Raw genomic sequence first — 19,664 nt, forward strand, 5'->3', positions numbered from 1 at the left:
AGTATTTTACTATAATGGGTCTTTTGGTGGAAATTATAGTTAACATGGTACATAATTGCTAAAATATCATCACTGTCAACAGTTAAATACCAGCTGGAAAATTCATAGAACATTGCCATTGTCATTTGTCTAAATTGGTCATACCCTGCAGATATTTGTGGTTTCTGTTTCCCAAACTCAGTATATGAAGCCAAGTTTACAAAACCTTATCAGGCCAAACCTTCAATTTAGAGTATTATGCAGAAACAAGCACTCCTATCACTCATGCAGCTGCCTTTGCCCTACAAAAGAAAAGAAAAAAGATGATGTGACAACATGAGATTGTTGGTGCCTCAGCTAACCACATGCCCACAGGAAAAACAAGGGTCATTACCTATAAGTGCCTTTTACATTCACTAAAATAGCTGTTAAAGATATTTTTAATGAATGTTGTGTTTGTGGGACAGACACGTTACCTGGAATAGACACGTTTCGATTACACAAGCACCTGTAGGGACATTTACACTATTTTGCCAAAAGTTTTGGGATGCCTGCCATTACATGCACATTAACTTTAATGACATCCCATTCTTAATCCGTAGGGCTTAATATGGAGTTGGCCCCCCCTATGCAGCTATAACAGCTTCAACTCTTCTGGGAAGGCTTTCCACAAGGTTTAGGAGTGTGTTTATGGGAATTTTTGACTAATATTCTAGAAGCGCATTTGTGAGGTCAGGCACTGATGTTGGACAAGAAGGCAGTCTCTGCTCGAATTCATCCAAAGGTGTTCTTTTGGGTTTAGGTCAGGACTCAGGACTCAGTCAACTAAGTTTCTCCACACCAAACTCGCTCATCCATGTCTTTATAGACCTTGCTTTGTGCACTGGTGCGCAGTCATGTTGGAACAGGAAGGGGTCATCCCCAAACTGTTCCCTAAGTTGGGAGTAGAAATTGTCTAAAATGTCTTGGTATGCTGAAGCATTAAGAGTTCCTTTCAGTGGAACTAAGGGGCCAAGCCCAACCCCTGAAAAACAACCCCCACACCATAATCCCCCCTCCACCAAACTTTACACATGGCACAATGCAGTCAGGCAAGTACCAATCTCCTGGAAACTGCCGAACCCAGACTCGTCCATTGGATTGCCACACAGAGAAGCGTGATTCGTCACTCTAGAAAACACGTCTCCACTGCTCTATCTGAAGGTCACACGAAGTTGTGAAAAAAAACTTGGCGACTTCTTTGCACTGAGCGCCTCAGCATGCACTGACCCTGCTCTGTGATTTTACGTGGCCTACCACTTCGTGGCTGAGTTGCTGTTGCTCCCAATTGCTTCCACTTTGTTATAATACCACTAACAGTTGAACGTGGAATATTTAGTAGTGAGTACATTTCACAAATGGACTTATTGCACAGGTGGCAACCATAGACTGTAAAAAAATATGGACGTAGTGTCCGTGACATCACCCATAGGATTCTGATGAGCCGCTCTGAAGCGCAAAGTAGGGACGAGCTGGCCGTTGCCATCTTGGCAGCGCATCACTCCCGGATAACAGAAAATGGGCAAAAAGGTGGGATGTGGGCGGAGCTGAAGTGACGCAATGACTAACAGACAACAGATAAATGGCTATCCGCCTGTCACTCGAAGTGGTCACGCCCTTAATTATGCAGAACTTTAATGCTTTATATAATGTAAACGAATGAGTTATAAAAAAATTCACCCCCCTCACAGTTGTCGTGAAGGGCAAAATTAGCCGTATAGACCAAAACCACAATTTGTACCAGGCTGTAAACATGTTTTAATCTGCTGTAAGGTTGGGCATTTTAACATGGGGCTCAATGAGATTCTGCTCACTTCTGGAGCCAGTTCCTAGCGGCCAGTCGATGAATTGCAGTATATGTCACTTCCGTATTGGCTTCAAGAGAAACTGCGGGAGGTTGCCGCTTGGTGGCAACCTATCACTGTACCACACTTGAATTCATTGAGCTCCTGAGAGCGACCCATTCTTTCACAAATGTTTGTGGAAGCATCTGCATGCCTAGGTGCTTGATTTTATACAGCTGTGGCCATGGAAGTGATTGGAACTCCAGAATTCAATGATTTGGAGGGGTGTCCCAATACTTTTGGCAATATAGTGTATGTCAACATTTCTTCTCATTTGTTTTTGACTAATAGAAGGATTTCCAATTTAACAAAAGTACATATAGTACAAGTAGCTATGAACAATCTCTTCCTCTCTCAAAAACCAACAAACATGCACATCATGTACCTGTAACAGACTTATCTTCATAGAGAATGGAGAATGTACACAGATACTGTCCTAAAACAAAGAAGAGAGAAAAAGATGGGAAAAGTGTCTCTTTTATGGTGTCTGAACATTTGAGCTTGTGAATCACATTCCACTTGAAAAACACAGAAGCTGATTATGACAACACAAACATAATGATCATGGTCATACTAAAAGGCACAAAGATCCTATAGAATGTTCCTTTCAAAGGAAACAATATATAACACACCAACTATATATATACATATACATATATAGTATTACGCATATAAACAGCCCCAAGGCTTTCTGGGTGATGGTAAGAGGGGAGGAGCCTGGTCTCCCTACGCACAACCACATCCACGTGTAATTATTTTCACTCTGAAATAGCACAGACATACAGTCCTCCATCTTCCCAGGGGGCACATCCCAAATGCAACGTCAACACACCCTTCTTCGGAGAAAACCCTAAATGAAAAAAAAACTCAGAAAAATAATTATAGCAAAGCAGTACAAACCAAAATATACAACCCTTACAGGAGAACTTTGGATAAACCGATGGACCAGGAAACATTTGACAAAATGCAAGCACCCGAGTCATGTCTTAGAGGCGTGAAATAACATCATGGACAAGTTGATGAAGATCTTCAAAAGAAGCAGAACTGACCAATGATCAGATGCCATGTGACCCAGACACAAACTGAAGTCAGAAATGCTGAATGCTGGTGCGAAAACAACTTGACAGAAGGACTTGAGGGAAAACTAAAGCTTGACCCATGAACTTCTGTCCCTGTCTCAAAGTGTGCCAGTCATTGTTCAGCCAGTCATTGTTCTCAAAAAAATCTTCATGGAACATTTCCATGAATTGATGCTTCTTCCTAACAAAGAATCAATAGTTGTTAATTTATGCAGATCATTAAGGTCGTCCAAAAATAATGAAAAGGCCAAGAACCCTATGGACAGATCCCTCAAGAGATACTTGGGATATAATGGGTCATAAACTATGAAAAATGTGAAAAGTCAAGCATGGAAAAAAACCTCACAGTTATGCAAGTTCAAATACAGTTGAGATGATAAATGCTGGCAACCTGACCACATAATTGCTATCGTTTTCCCATAGAGCCTTTCATCAGGGGAAAAGAGACATGCAGTAGCCATTAGCTGACTGACAGCCACTATCTTTGAGAGCAATCCACATACTGATGTCCTTGAGAATACACACACACACCTTTCCTGACATCAGATGATCCCAGACATCACATTTCCATTGCCACAAAAAAAACATATCCTCCCCGTTGAGAACTTGATCACCTTCTTTGAAAACAAGGCCATCATCAGCAGCTCAATCTGACAAAACCAACTCCTTTCGCCCATGAAGCCCTTCTCTCCATCCCCTTTTCTCAAGATGTCCTCACATCATTTCTAGCTTCATATGCGGCTCGTGTAAGTCACTGTGGTAAGATGTTTTTAAGATGTAAATTCAGTATTACAATCAAACAAGCCTTGTATCTCTACATCATGCCAAAATGATTAAACAACACTTGGATGAAACACTTTCCCTAAGGTCTAATTTTCTAGGAAATTCGTCGCCTGGGATAATACTGGCATCTACTGGCAGAAAATATTCTGTAATAAAAATGATTACTGAATATTTTCTGCCAGTAGATGCCAGTATTATCCCATCTGATGAATTTCCTAGAAAATTTGACCTTAGGGAAAGTGTTTCATCCAAGTGTTCTTGAAGCCTCTTATTGAACGGCATTTAGCTTCCATTTAAATTTTTCCTAATTTTCTTTAGAATTCATCATCTGTTTTCAAGTATAAAATTCATATTATTAACTGCCATGCGTTTTCATACAGGAAGAAGGTTCACCAGACTTGGCAAACATGTTCAGAGCAGCACTGACCTCTTTGTAAGCAAATAAGTCAATGACACAGGAAGGTTTATGTAAATTACTTTTATAAACGCATGTACAATGGGCCATGAAGGTGAACGAAGACAACAAAAAAGAAAAAAGAAAAAAAAGAAGAAGAAGCAGAAAGTACATTAAAAACAAGATAAGTTTAGTGCAGTTTAAACCCACAGTCTGGCTAATAGTTGTTTGGGGGGAGAAAATTCACAGTATACAGATCATATACAACATGAACGCTTCCCGTGCACATTTGTGCATGTTTAGCAATAGATTTATCTTGTCATGGTGTATGAGAACATTTTCACAGCTGTGTCAGAGCTTATAACGCTCCTTAAAAATAAACCATTCGCCATTCAATCTCTGATTAAGCAACTCTTTCAAGTTCAATAATACTGCAGTAGTATGTTTATTTGTCCAGTTTCATGCTGTGTCTAGTCACTATATGTACAAACATATTTAGTTTACATTGTATGCATTCAATTTCGATTTTAGGTGCACTTGTTGATGCTATGCTAGCGATGGCAACCATATTGGACTCTATACTGAAACCTAGTGGTTTGGATGAAGCATCATGGAAAAAAAAAACGTTTTCAAATGTTCAAGTACAGGGTAGTTTCTAAAAAAAAGCGAGCAAATTTGGTTGGTTGTAGTCTAAACGTCACCATTTTTTTCAGGTTACTTATATAACTGAATTCTTCATTACATGCAAGTGCACATGACAAACATATTTTTCAAAATTACTATATTTCCTAATGTAAATTACTGAATGTACACTCTTAATTATTTTATGTTTTTCCCTTTCCTCCTTATTGGGTCAATAAAGTCTTTTATTTGGCTTTATTAATGTATTTGGGTTGTTTTTGGTGTGGGTACAACGTAAAACTCTACTTTGTGTGTCTATGTACGCCAGGAAGACAGAGAGTCCAAACAGGCAAGTAATGCCCACATGTATTTGTTGATATGGTGTAATTTGTAGGTTTACATGATAATGTAGACACACTTTTGACAAGGTGTGATAATGCACAGTATTTTTCAAAGAGGGCACTATTGGCGCTGTCCTAAGGTCACAGTGTAAAAGCATGCAGCATCAAGATGATTTTTTACTGATTTGTTTCTATCTGAGCCATTCAAACCTATCGATTGAGAGTTTTCTCAGGTACAGCAGCACTCTTGACCCTCTGGCAGCACTCTCAGGGTGGGAAATCTGGCAAGTACCAGCAAAGGTAAAACCGCCCAGTCGATTCCTCCACGAGTTCAAGAAGGGTCTTCAGTAAGCATTTCCCCCAAACAGTTTGACTGGAGGAGACAGCTAAATGTTACCGCGCTGTGACCATCCACAGGCCCAGAGCTACATTGGCCGCTAGAAGGGCACTGCCCCCCAGCAGGAAAAAAAAGCCAATCAGCTCTCGGTTGTTCCTCTCTGGGATCACAGAGCTCAATGTAGCTTCTAGGAATGCTGTAAGCATCCACTGGCCGTCCAGCGCAAAGCACGGAACAGCGTTTACCACTGCCAGGGCACCGGACAATGAGACCAGGTATCTCAACACACAAGAAGTTAAGGCAACACATACATTTATAAATGAGTCAGCTATTTATCTCCGATTCCAAAATGAACCAGGAACCATCATTCCAGTGTTTAAGAGTGATGGAAATACAGATTGTGTGGGAAGGATACTTGCAGAAAGTCTCCAGCATGACAGGCAGGTCTGGATGAAGAAAGCCCAAACGAGGAACAAAGTTGGTGAGGCTGACTGAAAATAAAGAAATTATGACTTTTTTTATACAGGGACTTTTACATAAAACTGAATAATAAAATATTCAAATAAATGTCTGACCCGAGTACTGAAGGTGTGAAGGGTAGCCAACAAACAGCATGTCTGTTTGTGGTGGGTGTTTGACCCGGATCAGCCTGGTCTGGTTCTCCAGAGATGGGATTAAACACAAGCTTGGGATGAAGTCCGTTTGACAGTCTGTGTTGGTACGACATGTCCGACTCGCTTCAATGGTTTTTCTGACCGGCAGGCAGGCGAACTAGCATGGGGGGAAAACAGCAATAGCTTAAAGTGTCAAAAATACCAAGACTGAGATGGCAAACAAATTGTGAGATATACAACATATAATAGTGAATATCAATAATGCAAAAATAGATCTGAGTTTTAATTTTCAGATAATATTGGTAATCTCTTTCAGCCATGCAAAGCTTTGTTAACCAACAGCACGAAAATTCATATTCAGTTTTAATACTCCATGTGTCCAATGTTCCATGTGTTTAACAATAAGTTGTCATTATCTGACACCGCAATAGAGTTTATTGCTGATATTAACAGGAGCGAACAGAATCGACCAATTTAAGTTTTTATAACAGTTCTAATTTGTCCATCTTACCAATTTGCTCTCCACGTTATTACTGTAAGAGAAGCAGAGGTCTGTCATGCTGTTGTTCCCACAGCACTCCATAGTGCCATCGAGACGTTTGAATGCTGAATGGAAGAAAAATCAGAATGAACTGACTAATATTTGTAATATTAACTTCAATAAGTTTGGGGTCAGTAAGATTTTAATGTCTTTGAAAGAAGTCTTATATGCATTCAATTCAAGGTTGCATTTATTTGATAAAAAATTCAGTAAAACGGTAATATTGTGAAATATTATTCAAAATAAAAACAATTGTTTTCTATTTGAATATATTTGACATATTATATATAAAAAGTAATTTATTACAGTGATGGCAAAGACGAATTTTCAGCAGCCATTACTCCAGTCTTCAGTGTCACATGATCCAATTCTAATATGCTGATTATTATCAATGTTGAATACAGTTGTGCTGCGTAATATTTTTGTGGAATCTGTAATGCATTTTTTTCAGGATTCATTGATAAACAGAAAGCTCCAAAGAACAACATGAATCTTTTGACATTATAAATGTCTTTATATGGCTATTTTTGATTAATTTAATACATCTTTGCTGAATAAAAGCATTAATTTCTGTTTTTTTTTTTAAATCATACAGAACCCAAACTTTTTAACTGTAGTGTATATGGCATGTACCTCTTCCTGCCATCCAGCTGTGCTGCAGTTTGGCAGTGTGAACGCAGTAGCCCATCTGAGGATTATGGGATAGATGCTGAACACAGCTGTGCCAGTCCTGCACTCCCTGAACAGTACAGTCCTCCAGCTGGGTAACCAGATCTCCTAGAAACAGCCCACGGGGTCCACTTGATGGGGAGCCCTGAACAAAAAAAAATTGATCTCAGACGCTAAGGACACCATCTAAACATAAAACTTGAAGATGAAAGGTGAGCTGACCTCCACCACCTCAGTGACCAGCGCCCCTGCTCCAGTGTAATACAATGGGAACAGGCAGATGGGCAGCAGGAACAGGAAGCTGAGGGCCACAACACACAGCATGAAGTTGTGCCACACACCTACACAAAGACAGACAAAGTGGAACATGTTATATACTTTTATAAAGGTTGCTAGAGGAATAAGTAGGGGTAAAACAAAAAGAAAGTGTTTTGCATTTGCAAGTTGTGTGGCATTGTGCCCGTAAAAAGTCATTGTATCTGGTTTAAAAAGTCTCACCGGCGCAGAATATTCTGAGCTGCTGGATGGGAGAAATGAGGTTCAGATGTGTGGTGAAGAGGTCCACAAACGCTCCAGGATAAACCACAAACATGAACATGCCAAAGCCATTCAACCTCACCTGCTCCCTGAGAAGAACATGCAGAAATAAACATTTACACAGCTTCTTTCCAACAGAACACACCGTCTTTTAAATAGTTTTTCAGGTATAAATAGTACTAGTATAATGGCACAAGCCCAGAAACTCACACTTTACTTACATTACACAAAGACTTCAGAGAATTTTACTAGTCAAATGGGGTGAAATTAGAACTTGTGACCCAAAACTTCTGGTTATACTTTACAGTGACTCACTCTCTTTTCTCTCACAAATGTGCATGCAAACTTCAGACGACTTAAAGGGATAGTTCACACAAAAATGAAAATGATCCCATTATTTACTAACCCTCAAGACATCCTAGCCAAACACAATCGGAGTTATATAAAAAAAATATCCTGGCTCTTCCAAGCTTTATAATGAGAGTTAATGGTACCTTAGATTTTAAAGGCCAAAAAAACCGCATCCATCCATCACATGGCTCGACATTAAAGGATTACTTCACCCAAAAATGAAAATTCTGTCATTAATTACTTATCCTCATGTCGTTGGACACCCGTAAGACATTCATCTTCAGAACACAAATTAAGATATTTTAGTTGAAATCCGATGGCTCAGAAAGGCCTCCATTGGCACAATGTACTTTACACTCTCAAGACCCAAAAAAGGTACTAAAGACGTCATTACAAAGTCCATCTCACTACAGTGGTTCTACAATAACTTTCTAAAGAGACGAGAATAGTTAAAAAAAAAAAACTAAATAACGACTTATATAGTGATGACCGATTTCAAAACACGACATCATGAAGCTTCGAAGCGTTATGAATCAGCGAGTCGAATCATGATTCGGATCGTGTGTCAAACTGCTGAAATCACGTGAATTTGGCGATCCAAACCACTGAATCGACTCACTGATTCATAATGCTTCGAAGCTTCATGATGCTGTGTTTTGAAATCGGTGAGAGTGTACAGTGCATTGTGCCAATGGAGGTCTTTCTGAGCCATCGGATTTCAACTAAAATATCTACATTTGTGTTCCGAAGATGAACGGAGGTTTTATGGGTGTCGAACGACATGAGGGTAAGTAATTAATGACAGAATTTTCATTTTTGGGTGAACTAAGCCTGTTCATGTGCTTGTCCTTCGGACAAGTAAAAACAAGTAAAGTAAATCTTTTTTTTGTTGTAAATATAATTTATTCTGAAGCAATATTCTGACCAATGTTCAATCAGCTTTTACATATTTAAATCTGCATACTTTTATAAAGGGCATTTTTTCCATAGTCTTATAAAATATAGGATATGCTTCAGCTTTCCTTTTATATTCTAAAATTAAAATTTCTTAAATAACTTACACTGAAAAGTTACAAAGGCATTTAATAATGTTATAAGATTATTTTAAATATTTTTGAATATACAAATAAGAAAAGTTGGAAAGATGAAACTAAACTGCCAGTAGGTGGCGGCAGGTGACCGTCTAAATGCGAGTCACTGAGTCGATTCATTCAAACGGATGATTAATTCAGAATGAGGCGTTTATGAACAGGTCATTGAATCTTTGATTCAACCGATTCATTCAAATGCTGAATCATTCAGTAACATGCTGTTGCTGTGAGATGCGTTATGGTTCTTGTTTGGAACTATTTTCGCTGCTGAAAAGGAACAAAAACACTCAATATTGCATCTAAAATGTAAGTGACTTGATGTTAATAAATTGTTTATGGAGCTGGCGTATGAAATCAGTGTCGTTTTCAGTCGTGATGGTATTCAGGAAAACAGCACTCTCTTGTTTGTGTGATGTTGCTTAACTGTATCATATGTTATAAATATAAAAACACAATTTGTAATTTTAACCGTGTATGTTAACTGAGTTTCTCTGTGTGAGCGGCACTCATTTATTTTCATCTCGAGAGGCTGCGCGAGCGTCAACAGCACAACCTTGTTACCATCAGTAACCTACGTTATACATTATATATTATTATCCACTTACACTAAATTAATGCAGAATCATTCTTGCATTTTGGTGATTCCCTAGTTTATTTTTTGTTATTGAGGTTTTAATCAGGATAGGCCTACTTGTCCTACGGGCAAGTAAAATTCTCTTTCACTTGCCCCTTCAAAAAATCCACTTGTCCCGGACAAGCGTTAATGTCGAGCCATGCATCATAAAAGTAATCCACACAGCTCCAGGGGGTTAATAAAGGCCTTCTTATGCGTTTTTGTAAGAAAAATATCCATATTTATAACTTTATAAACTATAATCATTGGCTTCTGGTAACGGCCATACACAAGTCTAGTTCCGGCAGGAGAGTGACCTCCGACCCGACGTATGACATATGAGTAGTGTAAGCTTAGGTGAGAGTAGACGACTTTTGCGGTTCAAACAAATAGGGCTGGGCAACAAACTCACACTTGGATATTTCTCTTTAATAATTCTTGTTTTAGACTTCTGATATGTAACCGGTATTTTGTTTTGCTCTATCCTCTGCGCTTCCACGTTCATCAATACATCGGGTCAGCGGTCACCGGAACTAGACGCACGTACAGCCGTTACCGGAAGACAGTGATTATAGTTTATAAAGCTATAAATATGGATATTTTTCTTACAAAAATGCATCGCTTTGCTTCAGAAGGCCTTTATTAACCCCCTAAAGCCATATGGATTACTTTTCACTTACATTATAAAGTTTGGAAGAGCCAGGATATTTTTTTAATATAACTCTGATTGTGTTGGGCTGAAAGAAGAAAGTCATATACACCTAAGATGGCTTGAGGGTGCGTATATTATAGGATAATTTGAATTTGTAAGCTGCTGTGTGTAATATAAGTGGCATTAGCTTAACCAAACGAAATTGCATAAAGATTACAAAAAGGAATTTTTTTATGTTAAAATTCTTTATCTTATCCTGACCAAATGTGGGATAAGCAAGTGTTGAAATGTCCAATGCTGCATCCCTTTACCTCAGTGCTGCCACCCCATGGCCAAACTCATGTATGACTCCACTGACCAAGATAGCGATGAAAAAATAGGCCAGTTGACTGACAGGAAGGTTCACACCAGGCACCTGATAATACAACAAAAGACATGACCAGAATGATCACGCTGAGCACAGATGGTTCACACTGTCATTACTGCTCAAAGAAATGCACCAACATTGCATTCTAATTCCTAAAGACCTCTTCTGCACTCACCACCACTTGCAAGATCTGTTCGTGGGACCCCTCCGGCGTCTCTGCCATCATCTGACTCAAAGTCTGGAGCAACGTTTGGCTCAGGAGGACTACGGACCCAAACATCGCCAGAACCCCAAACACCATACCAGCACTGAACCTGAAACAGATGTGCAAATATATACATACAGGTTGAAATAAGATTTTAAATTCTGGATTTTTAATTCTTTCACTATGATGATAGAGCAACAAAAGGAGAGTGAATGTGGATATGGGGTGTGTGTGTGTGTGTGTGTGTGTGTGTAGATGGGGGTTACCCATAATGCCATGCTGTAACAACTGCTCTCATCATAAGCAGCTTAAGATTTTTTTAATAACTAAAGCTGTAAGTCCTCAAAAGGATTAAATAAATATCATCACAGTCGATTAAATATGGAAACAGCCACACCAGTGGAAACCATAACAGAGCAAGATGTCTTATATAGTACATATTTAAAGATATTATTAGACCTATCTGAAAGTTTCAATTACATGATCCACGTTTCTTCCATTCAGAATCACAAAAGCAAAATACTGACAACTCTGTATAGTAATAAAGGTTAAAGATCTCATGTTAAGCATCACTGTCATCTGAACATGCAAAATAACTGATTTGAGGACAGTAATGACAAAACTCATACCAGATGTACAGAAAGCGAGGGTTGAGATGAGCACATCTGGCAAACAGACGGTTGAAGATTCCGGTGTGCCATTTGATATGGAAAGGAGAGAGAGTGAATCCGTTTGAGGATAACCACGATTCATAGCGGGTCTTCACTGAACTGGACGACTGAAGGTGAAAGAGACAAAAAAGTAGTTAGGACGGGATAGGGTTTTATAATCATCACCTTTATAAAGATTTTAAAAGGTAGTACAATAACTTATGGCAAAAAAAAGAATACAGTAGTTGCTACATTTAATGTTGCTACTGTACAATAATATTATATCTAATTTAAAACATACAAAGTTGTCTGAAGCCATTTTATACTTAAATTATTACATTAGTGAGAGTAACTACATTATTATAATCATATAGATTTTAGAATTAACACAATCACAATACACAGAAAAAGTACCACGGCAATACCATGTTTTTGGACATACTATGGTATTCTTTTATGTACCCTTAAGAAAAATGGGTGCAGTTATGCTATGTTACAGTAATAAATAATGATACTATAATAGTACTTTAAGATACAAGTACCATTATAATATCATCTGATGTATTACTGTATAACATAACATAACTGTACCTAGTTTTCTTAAGGGTAAGTTACATAAAAGAATACCATAGTACATGTCCAAAAACATGGTACTGCCAAGGTACTTTTTCTAGTTCATGGGGCTCATGTCAAAAACATGTTTTTTTTGAAGATATTTTGTACATATGTAAATACAATGGTACATAAATATGGTAATAATCCTTTACCCTGATATTACTGCCATATCATTACTGCCTCATGGTACTCTTATCATCTAATGTTCTTGGCAAATGAACCATAGTCGCATTACAAAGCATCCATTATGATACATTCCAATGCTAAGCAACAAATATCTCTTGTAATGGGAATTTACTCTCTATCGTTAACTCAAGTAATGCTTACCCGCAGCAGCGTGTCCGCCAAATACACGGTACACCAGCCGCCCATCACACACACCACCACCGCTATGGGAATCATGGCACACCGGGCTGCATGCGTCTCAACAGCGTCCAAATCCAGAGACAAACGACCTTAAAATTCCGACTGTCAAGCACACATTCACTGTGTACAAAACACCAGTGGAACACGTCGCTTCCGCGTTTGCGTGCATTACGCAGTATTACTAATCGAGTCAGACTGTTTATTTTTGTCAGAGCGGCTATCGGGGCCAACCTATGGGCCAACAGTCACAGAGCAATCGAGCACGTAGCCTTCAGTGATGGAACGTTGAGTTATGCATATAACTACTGTTCCCAGAAGGAGGGAAACGAGGTACAACACATGACTATGGGATATCGCGCTCTAGCGCCATCTGCTGAAGACACCTTTATTCACGCCTGAAAGGCCAATGACGCATGACGACGTGGGCGGGGTCACGACCCACAGCATATAAATGCAGTCGTATGCGTCATTTCCCTTGTTCAGTCCAGCTCTTCACCGAGCCCCGACTGTGCGGGGCCCAGAGGTGTTGTACCTCGTTTCCCTCCTTCTGGGAACAGTAGTTATATGCATAACTCAACGTTCCCATTCAGTCGGTCAACTCGGTACAACACATGACTATGGGACATATATTCACGCCCCGCCAAGTCGCTGAACTAAACGTAATAGACCAGCACCGCCACATAACCCTTTTCCGAGGGAAAGATGCATGGCCCCTATAAAAACCCCTGTGGTTTGCACAGCCTGAGTTACTGTTGCCGTAGTGGCAACTAGCGGGTACACCGGACAAATGTGCACAGTGATGCCCAGCTGGCATCCCACGAGAATATTAAACCAAGCCCCTGACATCTCCATGCCCTTGTAGAGTGCTCACACACCTCACCAGGCAGAACCAACTCCTTCCATGCTATAGAAATAGCCTTGTACAATCCAATGTGAAAGACATCGCTCAGATAGCGGCTTCCCACTGGCTGAGTTGGAAAACATGACAAAAGGCTGGTCAGGCGAGTGCATAGCCTGCAACTGCCGAACGCACCTGCGTACGAATCGCAAATGGCGCAAAGCACAAAGCAAGTATCCTGTTTTTCTCTGAGTCAGAGATTTCATAGGGCAGACAGCTCGAACGAGAGCATACTCCCAACCTGACTTTAGGCATATACGCCGCATTTGGATGCAACACCACCAAGTGCAGCTTGGGTGCAAACTGCAAAGGGGATGCACCAATAGCGCATGAAGATAACCAACATGCTTTGCTGGTGCCAGTATCCATGACAAGGAATCATCCTTATATTCAAGGATTCTAAAGGCTTAAACGGAGGTTCACACCTAGCCTCCAGATCAACCATCAGGTCATGACCATTACAGTTTGTAACGAGCCTAAAAACGCTGACCTTAAAGCTCCAGGTATACTTTGGATGTCTGCGTTCTGCGCACCATTCGTGTGACGTAAAATCTCGTCAACAGGAGGGCCTTTGGTGCGCATGCCACAGCGTATGAGTGACTTGACCACTTGCGGACAAAGTTCACTCAGAAGCACGCATTCCGAACCCATCAACACTTAAGTCCAAAGTATTCCGTCAGCATGCAGCCCAATTGTTTTTGAGAATGCATGGAAGGTGCGCATACAACAGCGCATGTGCAAGAAAAACAGAAGCGACAGAAGAGTCACAACAATTATACTGCACATGTATTGAACTTGGTCATCCGCGCTCATTCGACTGCGTGTGTGACGCATCTGGATGCGGGAAATTAACCATACCCGGCCTTCCTGGCCAAAGGAGTATACCGTGACCAGCTCACACTCTCAACAGATGGAGTGGAACGCGAGAGTTCCCTGACAGTCCGTGAACTGTCCGTGTGACGTAATAATCACCTTTAGGAGAGTCCGCAGATGGCCGCGCACACTGTCCGTGTGCAGCCCAATTTTTGGGACCGCGGACGGTGCACATAAAACAGCACGTGCGAGTGACATGAATCATATAGCATGTTTCCTATGTACTACTGTACACTCAAAGCGCTTTACACTCATGTCAGGGGTCTCTCCTCAACCACCAGCAGTGTTCAGCATCCACTTGGATGATGCAAGGGCAGTCACAGTACAATGGCACCAGCGCGCTCACCACACACCAACTATAGGTGGAGAGGAGAGAGAGAGCACTTGAAAACCAAAGCACTCGAAAACCAAAAATGCACTAGATAGTGCACATGCGCCAAAAGCACCTTTCCACTGATGTGGGCAATGGAGTAGGCTATACTTTGAAAAACTCACACTCTCGACTGTGCCCGAAACGGAGCAAAAATCGTAGTATGCCAGGACCCTCTTAAGGAACCGAAAAATGCGCGCTTTAGCGCAGCACCATTAATGCCCTCATGAAAGCCGAAAACAGTCGCCCGATAAACTTCCAGCATGGAATGGGAGTGACTTTTCTTCGGAGAAGAAAACAGTATCAATCAGGCACTGACACAGTGATACAGATTTTCACCTGCACCAAACTTCAAACATGCGCTACTTCAACACAACACGGTGTGCTTCAGAAAGCAAGCGCCCTGTTTTGTAGCTATAGTCAGATTCTCCCTCTCTTAACATGTAGACCCTTAGAGACCACAGTTCCGGCCGAGGGTGCAGAATCTGCCTCCTGCATAGGGGAAGACACCATGGTGTGTGTCCTTAACAGCAATGCCATGATGCTTGTGTACCATTTCTTTTTCTCTGGCCAGCAAGATGCCACCAAAATCAGTGATGGACCCTTCTGCATACAGCAGAATCCTGGGCTATACGTGTTGGGACATCCACCCCCTACGGGGCACTCCAGTCCATAATCAAGAAAACAGCGGGCGGCGCATGTTTTCTGCAGATGCAAAAAGATACACATTTCTGCACCCGATCTGCACCACTATTCAAGAGTGCATAAGCCACCGCAGGTCTGCCTTGTATCAAGAGCATCCATGCCAATTGCAGCAGAGAGGGAGTACCTCCTTGCCTACATATATATGACCATTGTCATATTTTCCATTCTGAATAATGCTTGCCCTGCTGGGTCAAGTGTTTCAGCACCAGGAGAACTATTCCACATAAATGTATGTGAAGCTCTTACAGCGCTGTCAACCACTCTCCTCTTACAGAGTTTCTCGTCCATGTTGTGACGTTTGTCATCACTAATGAACATGCCGTAACCCTGCCCAGGGGAATTCCTTCTGTTAACAGATCTAGGACTCCCAGGGGACCATGGTCTGAACGCCCAACAGCGCTACTGAACCATGCTTAAATGTCACATGGCATATAGCAAGTTACCGAACGCCCAGCGCCGGAACTGCAAACACAAAGAGGAGAATCCAGCAGTACTACTGCTATCGGGGTCATGAGCCCTAGCAGTCTCAGCACTGCAAAAGTCCTCTGCCCTCTGTTCGGTTCTGAATCTATCCCCAGACCAAGATATAACAGACCGAGACATAACAGCCCCTTTTGAGATTATCTGAAAAATCCCAGAGCTCGTAAAATGGAAAAACAAGTGCATGTGTTTTACAACACTGCGTGTTCCCTGCTGTCTGCAGCCAGGAGCACGTCATCCAAATAGGAGAACAATATTATGCTCTGATGGCACAGCAGAACCAACACCGCTTCTGCATATCTTTCAGATATGCGCAGTGCCATTAGGATCTATAGGCAATCCCATCAACGGAGACCTCAGAAATGTTTTCTGTGCTCCTGTTTGATTGTGGCAAGATGCATCGGGCAAAAACACACCGATGTAAGCCGATCCCGAGGATGCAGAGGGCAGAACAGGTGACATACTGCAAGCATTTTTGAACTTGACACATTAACCACTCTAAAGTGTTTGTTCAACTGCTGCAAGTCTGGTATTTTTTTTTTTATTTTTTTTTTGGAGGAGGAGGAGGAGGAGGAATTTACTCTGAAAAATCTCTTTCTCCATTTTCCCTTGTGGCAAAACTTGAATTGCCATTTTGCTGAGGAGAGCACGGATTTCCCCTCTCAAACAATGAAGTTGCAATTACTCCGCCAAACCAGAGGGGGGCGCGAGAGAAACCGCAGCCGACAGCCCTACTGGAATCGTGCGAAGAAGCCATGGTGTTGTTAGTGCGCTTACGCGCCACCGTTCAAGGCAGACAGCGAGGAGGATTCTCAAGCATCACTTGTGGAATCCCGCGTCCTTCTGCAAACATCACTGTAAATTGCATAACACTGCATTATTCTCATCTGTCGGCATACGGCCAGACTGTGAGGTTAGAGGTTCCAGTGCAATCTGATTGTTTTAACAAATCAACACATGAGGTCTTGTATGCTCAACACACATTTTATTGACAACATACTTAAACTGAACCCGTTATTTTGCTGGGTTACTGCCCAATCTGGATAGATCGGCAGGCGAGTTTGCATCGCTGATTTTACAGGAATCAAACCCGCAAGCTTCTGTATCACGGCAGGACTATCGACAAACTTTGTTGCCGCTCTCCAACACAGATCAATTCAAGGGCTATCATTTCACTTTCACCCACCTCGGGGAGACGCGATCTGCCCGGTTTGAAAATATATATCATCAGAGCATTCCTCGCCCGCTTCTAGCGAGACCGAATCACCCCGTGAACGCTACACCGACACTCCTCGGTCTATACCCGATCATCCCAACTCTCCGTGGCCTCCAAAACCGGCGATCACCGTATCTGGATCAGCACCTGAAGACAGGAGCGGGCCGTGTTCGACCACTGCCCCGCCAAGCGAAACGGCAGAGCTGCCGGTAGGGCACAACGTACACGCACTGGGGTTGGAGAGATCTAGTCCAGCCTAATTAGACAAAGACTGGGAAGATGCCTCAGCAGTCCCAAGTCCCGCTGACAGTCCATCCGTGAGCCCCATGACCGGCCTCGCCGCACCGCCTCGGCGGATGCGGGACCGATCCACGGGGCTCACGAGGCTGGCCGGCCTCATCGAACACGGCCAGCCGAGAGCGGAGCAGCCTGAGTGTCAGCTCTCATAATGCTCGCAAGCGGCTCCCTCGAGAGCCGCCCGAGCATGCTGAACACCCTACTTATGATTATACCATGAACACCCACATGCCATAGGACAGGGGAGATAACCTGTTCAGATATTTATCATGACAAAATTTATTAGCCATTTGTTAGTTGTACTAAACTCAAGCCAAAAACTTCTCTTTTATGTCTTTTCCATTAACAAGAGTCATCACTGTGGATTATCTTGTGAATGTGGCATAAGTTTGAACATTTTGTTTGAGAAAAACTTATTAGCCTTTCGTTAGCAAAGCTAAACTTGTTGCTAAATAAGCTTTCTCTTTTTGCCTTAATTTCGACAATAATCACCACCGTGGGCTTTTCTTGCGAAAATGTGGCGTGATGGTGTTCAAGCAGCACGGTGAAGAGCTGAAGAACAAGGGAAATGACGCATACGACTGCATTTATATGCTGTGGGTCGTGACCCCGCCCACGTCGTCATGCGTCATTGGCCTTTCAGGCGTGAATAAAGGTGTCTTCAGCAGATGGCGCTAGAGCGCGATATCCCATAGTCATGTGTTGTACCGAGTTGACCGACTGAATGGGAACTTCGACTCATTTCCGCGAATCGGTTCTTTTGAACAAAGCCTACATCCCAATGTGCATACTACGTACTATCCATCCTAAATAGTAGGATGGATAGTATGTGACATATGTGACATTAGTGATATTCAATACTATTTAGGGTGGATAGTATGCGCATTGGGATGCAGGGAGATTGTTAAAAATGTTTCAGTGATGCTTTTAATTCATCGCTTTCTTCCACGTTTTTATTCATCAATAAGGATCTTTATTGTATTTTTTTATGATTCACGTCATAAAACAGTCATTTAAAACCTAAATATAATTTACATTTACATAAAAATACAAACATTCAATTTCATGTGTTGTTAAAACACATTTCCAGTTTTATTTGTATTAGTTTGGCTTTTAAGACCAAATTAGCCTGCAGGTAGCCTAGTTGCACAGTACATGTGACAATCTAATTTTCGTAAACATAACTTTTTTGCCCTCTTCAGTCAAAATTTAATTTCACTTCAAATGTTCTTACTAGCTCTCTCATCGGTTCTCAACTTACCAATCACAGGGTCAGGGTCGGATTGGTTTTGTGAACCGTTTCAACTGATTCATTTGAAAGATCCTAGACAACAACAAAAAAAAGCTTGTTTAGGAATAAAGCATTGCTACTTAGCATTGAGCTAAGACTACATGTGCTTTTTTATTTGCATTTGCTGAAGATCACATCTCATTTGCGCCATAAACTTATCTGTATCTTTGTGTGAACTAGCCTACACTTTAGTTTCCAGCTGAACAAATATGCTCTTCACTTTGATAATTTGGCCTCTGTGTTTTTTGTACTCACAAGACCTCCCTTCAAATTTGCAATTTAATAAAGATGTATCAGGCATTACTGTTGACCTATAAGAAAATGATGCAGTCACCCAACAAGATGGTCAATTTGTCTCTAAAAGTCACTATAGGCTTTGAATGTAAAGCACATTGGTACAAATGAGAGTTTCAAATGTGTGTGTGAAACATGCAAAACTTTTCCATCCAGGAACCAAGCCTTTCTGGGTGGGAGTGATCTTGTCAGCCCCTCAGGCTCTTAAAGGTTTTATGTCCCGTAAAATAGACAACATACACTGAAAGGGACAGTATAGTGCTGCTCATTATAATACAACACTCACCTTTTATGGCCTGTTAATGAACTTTGACAATATTTGCATTATTCAACCATGCATTTAGACACTTTCAAGTCACTGTAATGGGATCTTTGCATGTAATTGTCACATGCACAATAAAAAACGATTCCATTAGCGCGCAAGAAATGCTTGGCCGTTTAACCATAAAATTCTGTTTGACCTACAGTATGTGTTGACTGGCAGGATGAACAGGAAATTTGTGATGCCAGGTGGAGGGAGGAGAATTCGGGTGAGGATTTGCATAGCTCTCA

At 41.3% G+C, this 19,664-nt stretch overlaps 1 protein-coding gene across 1 annotated transcript; it reads right to left on the reverse strand.

Annotated features, from left to right (window-relative positions):
- Positions 1–4,183: 4,183 nt before the first annotated feature.
- mbtps2 (membrane-bound transcription factor peptidase, site 2) lies at positions 4,184–13,050 on the reverse strand. The gene is made up of 11 exons (XM_079806700.1): positions 12,650–13,050; positions 11,687–11,835; positions 11,028–11,166; positions 10,797–10,900; positions 7,740–7,867; positions 7,464–7,582; positions 7,206–7,386; positions 6,543–6,637; positions 5,993–6,188; positions 5,833–5,908; positions 4,184–5,696 (listed from the first exon to the last, which is right to left on the reverse strand). The coding sequence occupies exons 1-11, from the start codon at positions 12,722–12,724 to the stop codon at positions 5,474–5,476; spliced, it is 1,485 nt and encodes a 494-aa protein (XP_079662826.1). The 5' UTR covers positions 12,725–13,050; the 3' UTR covers positions 4,184–5,473.
- Between the last annotated feature and the right edge of the window lie 6,614 nt (positions 13,051–19,664).

This window comes from Gobio gobio (genome assembly GCF_949357685.1).
Source record: "Gobio gobio genome assembly, chromosome: 23".
Classification (NCBI taxonomy): Eukaryota; Metazoa; Chordata; class Actinopteri; order Cypriniformes; family Gobionidae; genus Gobio; species Gobio gobio.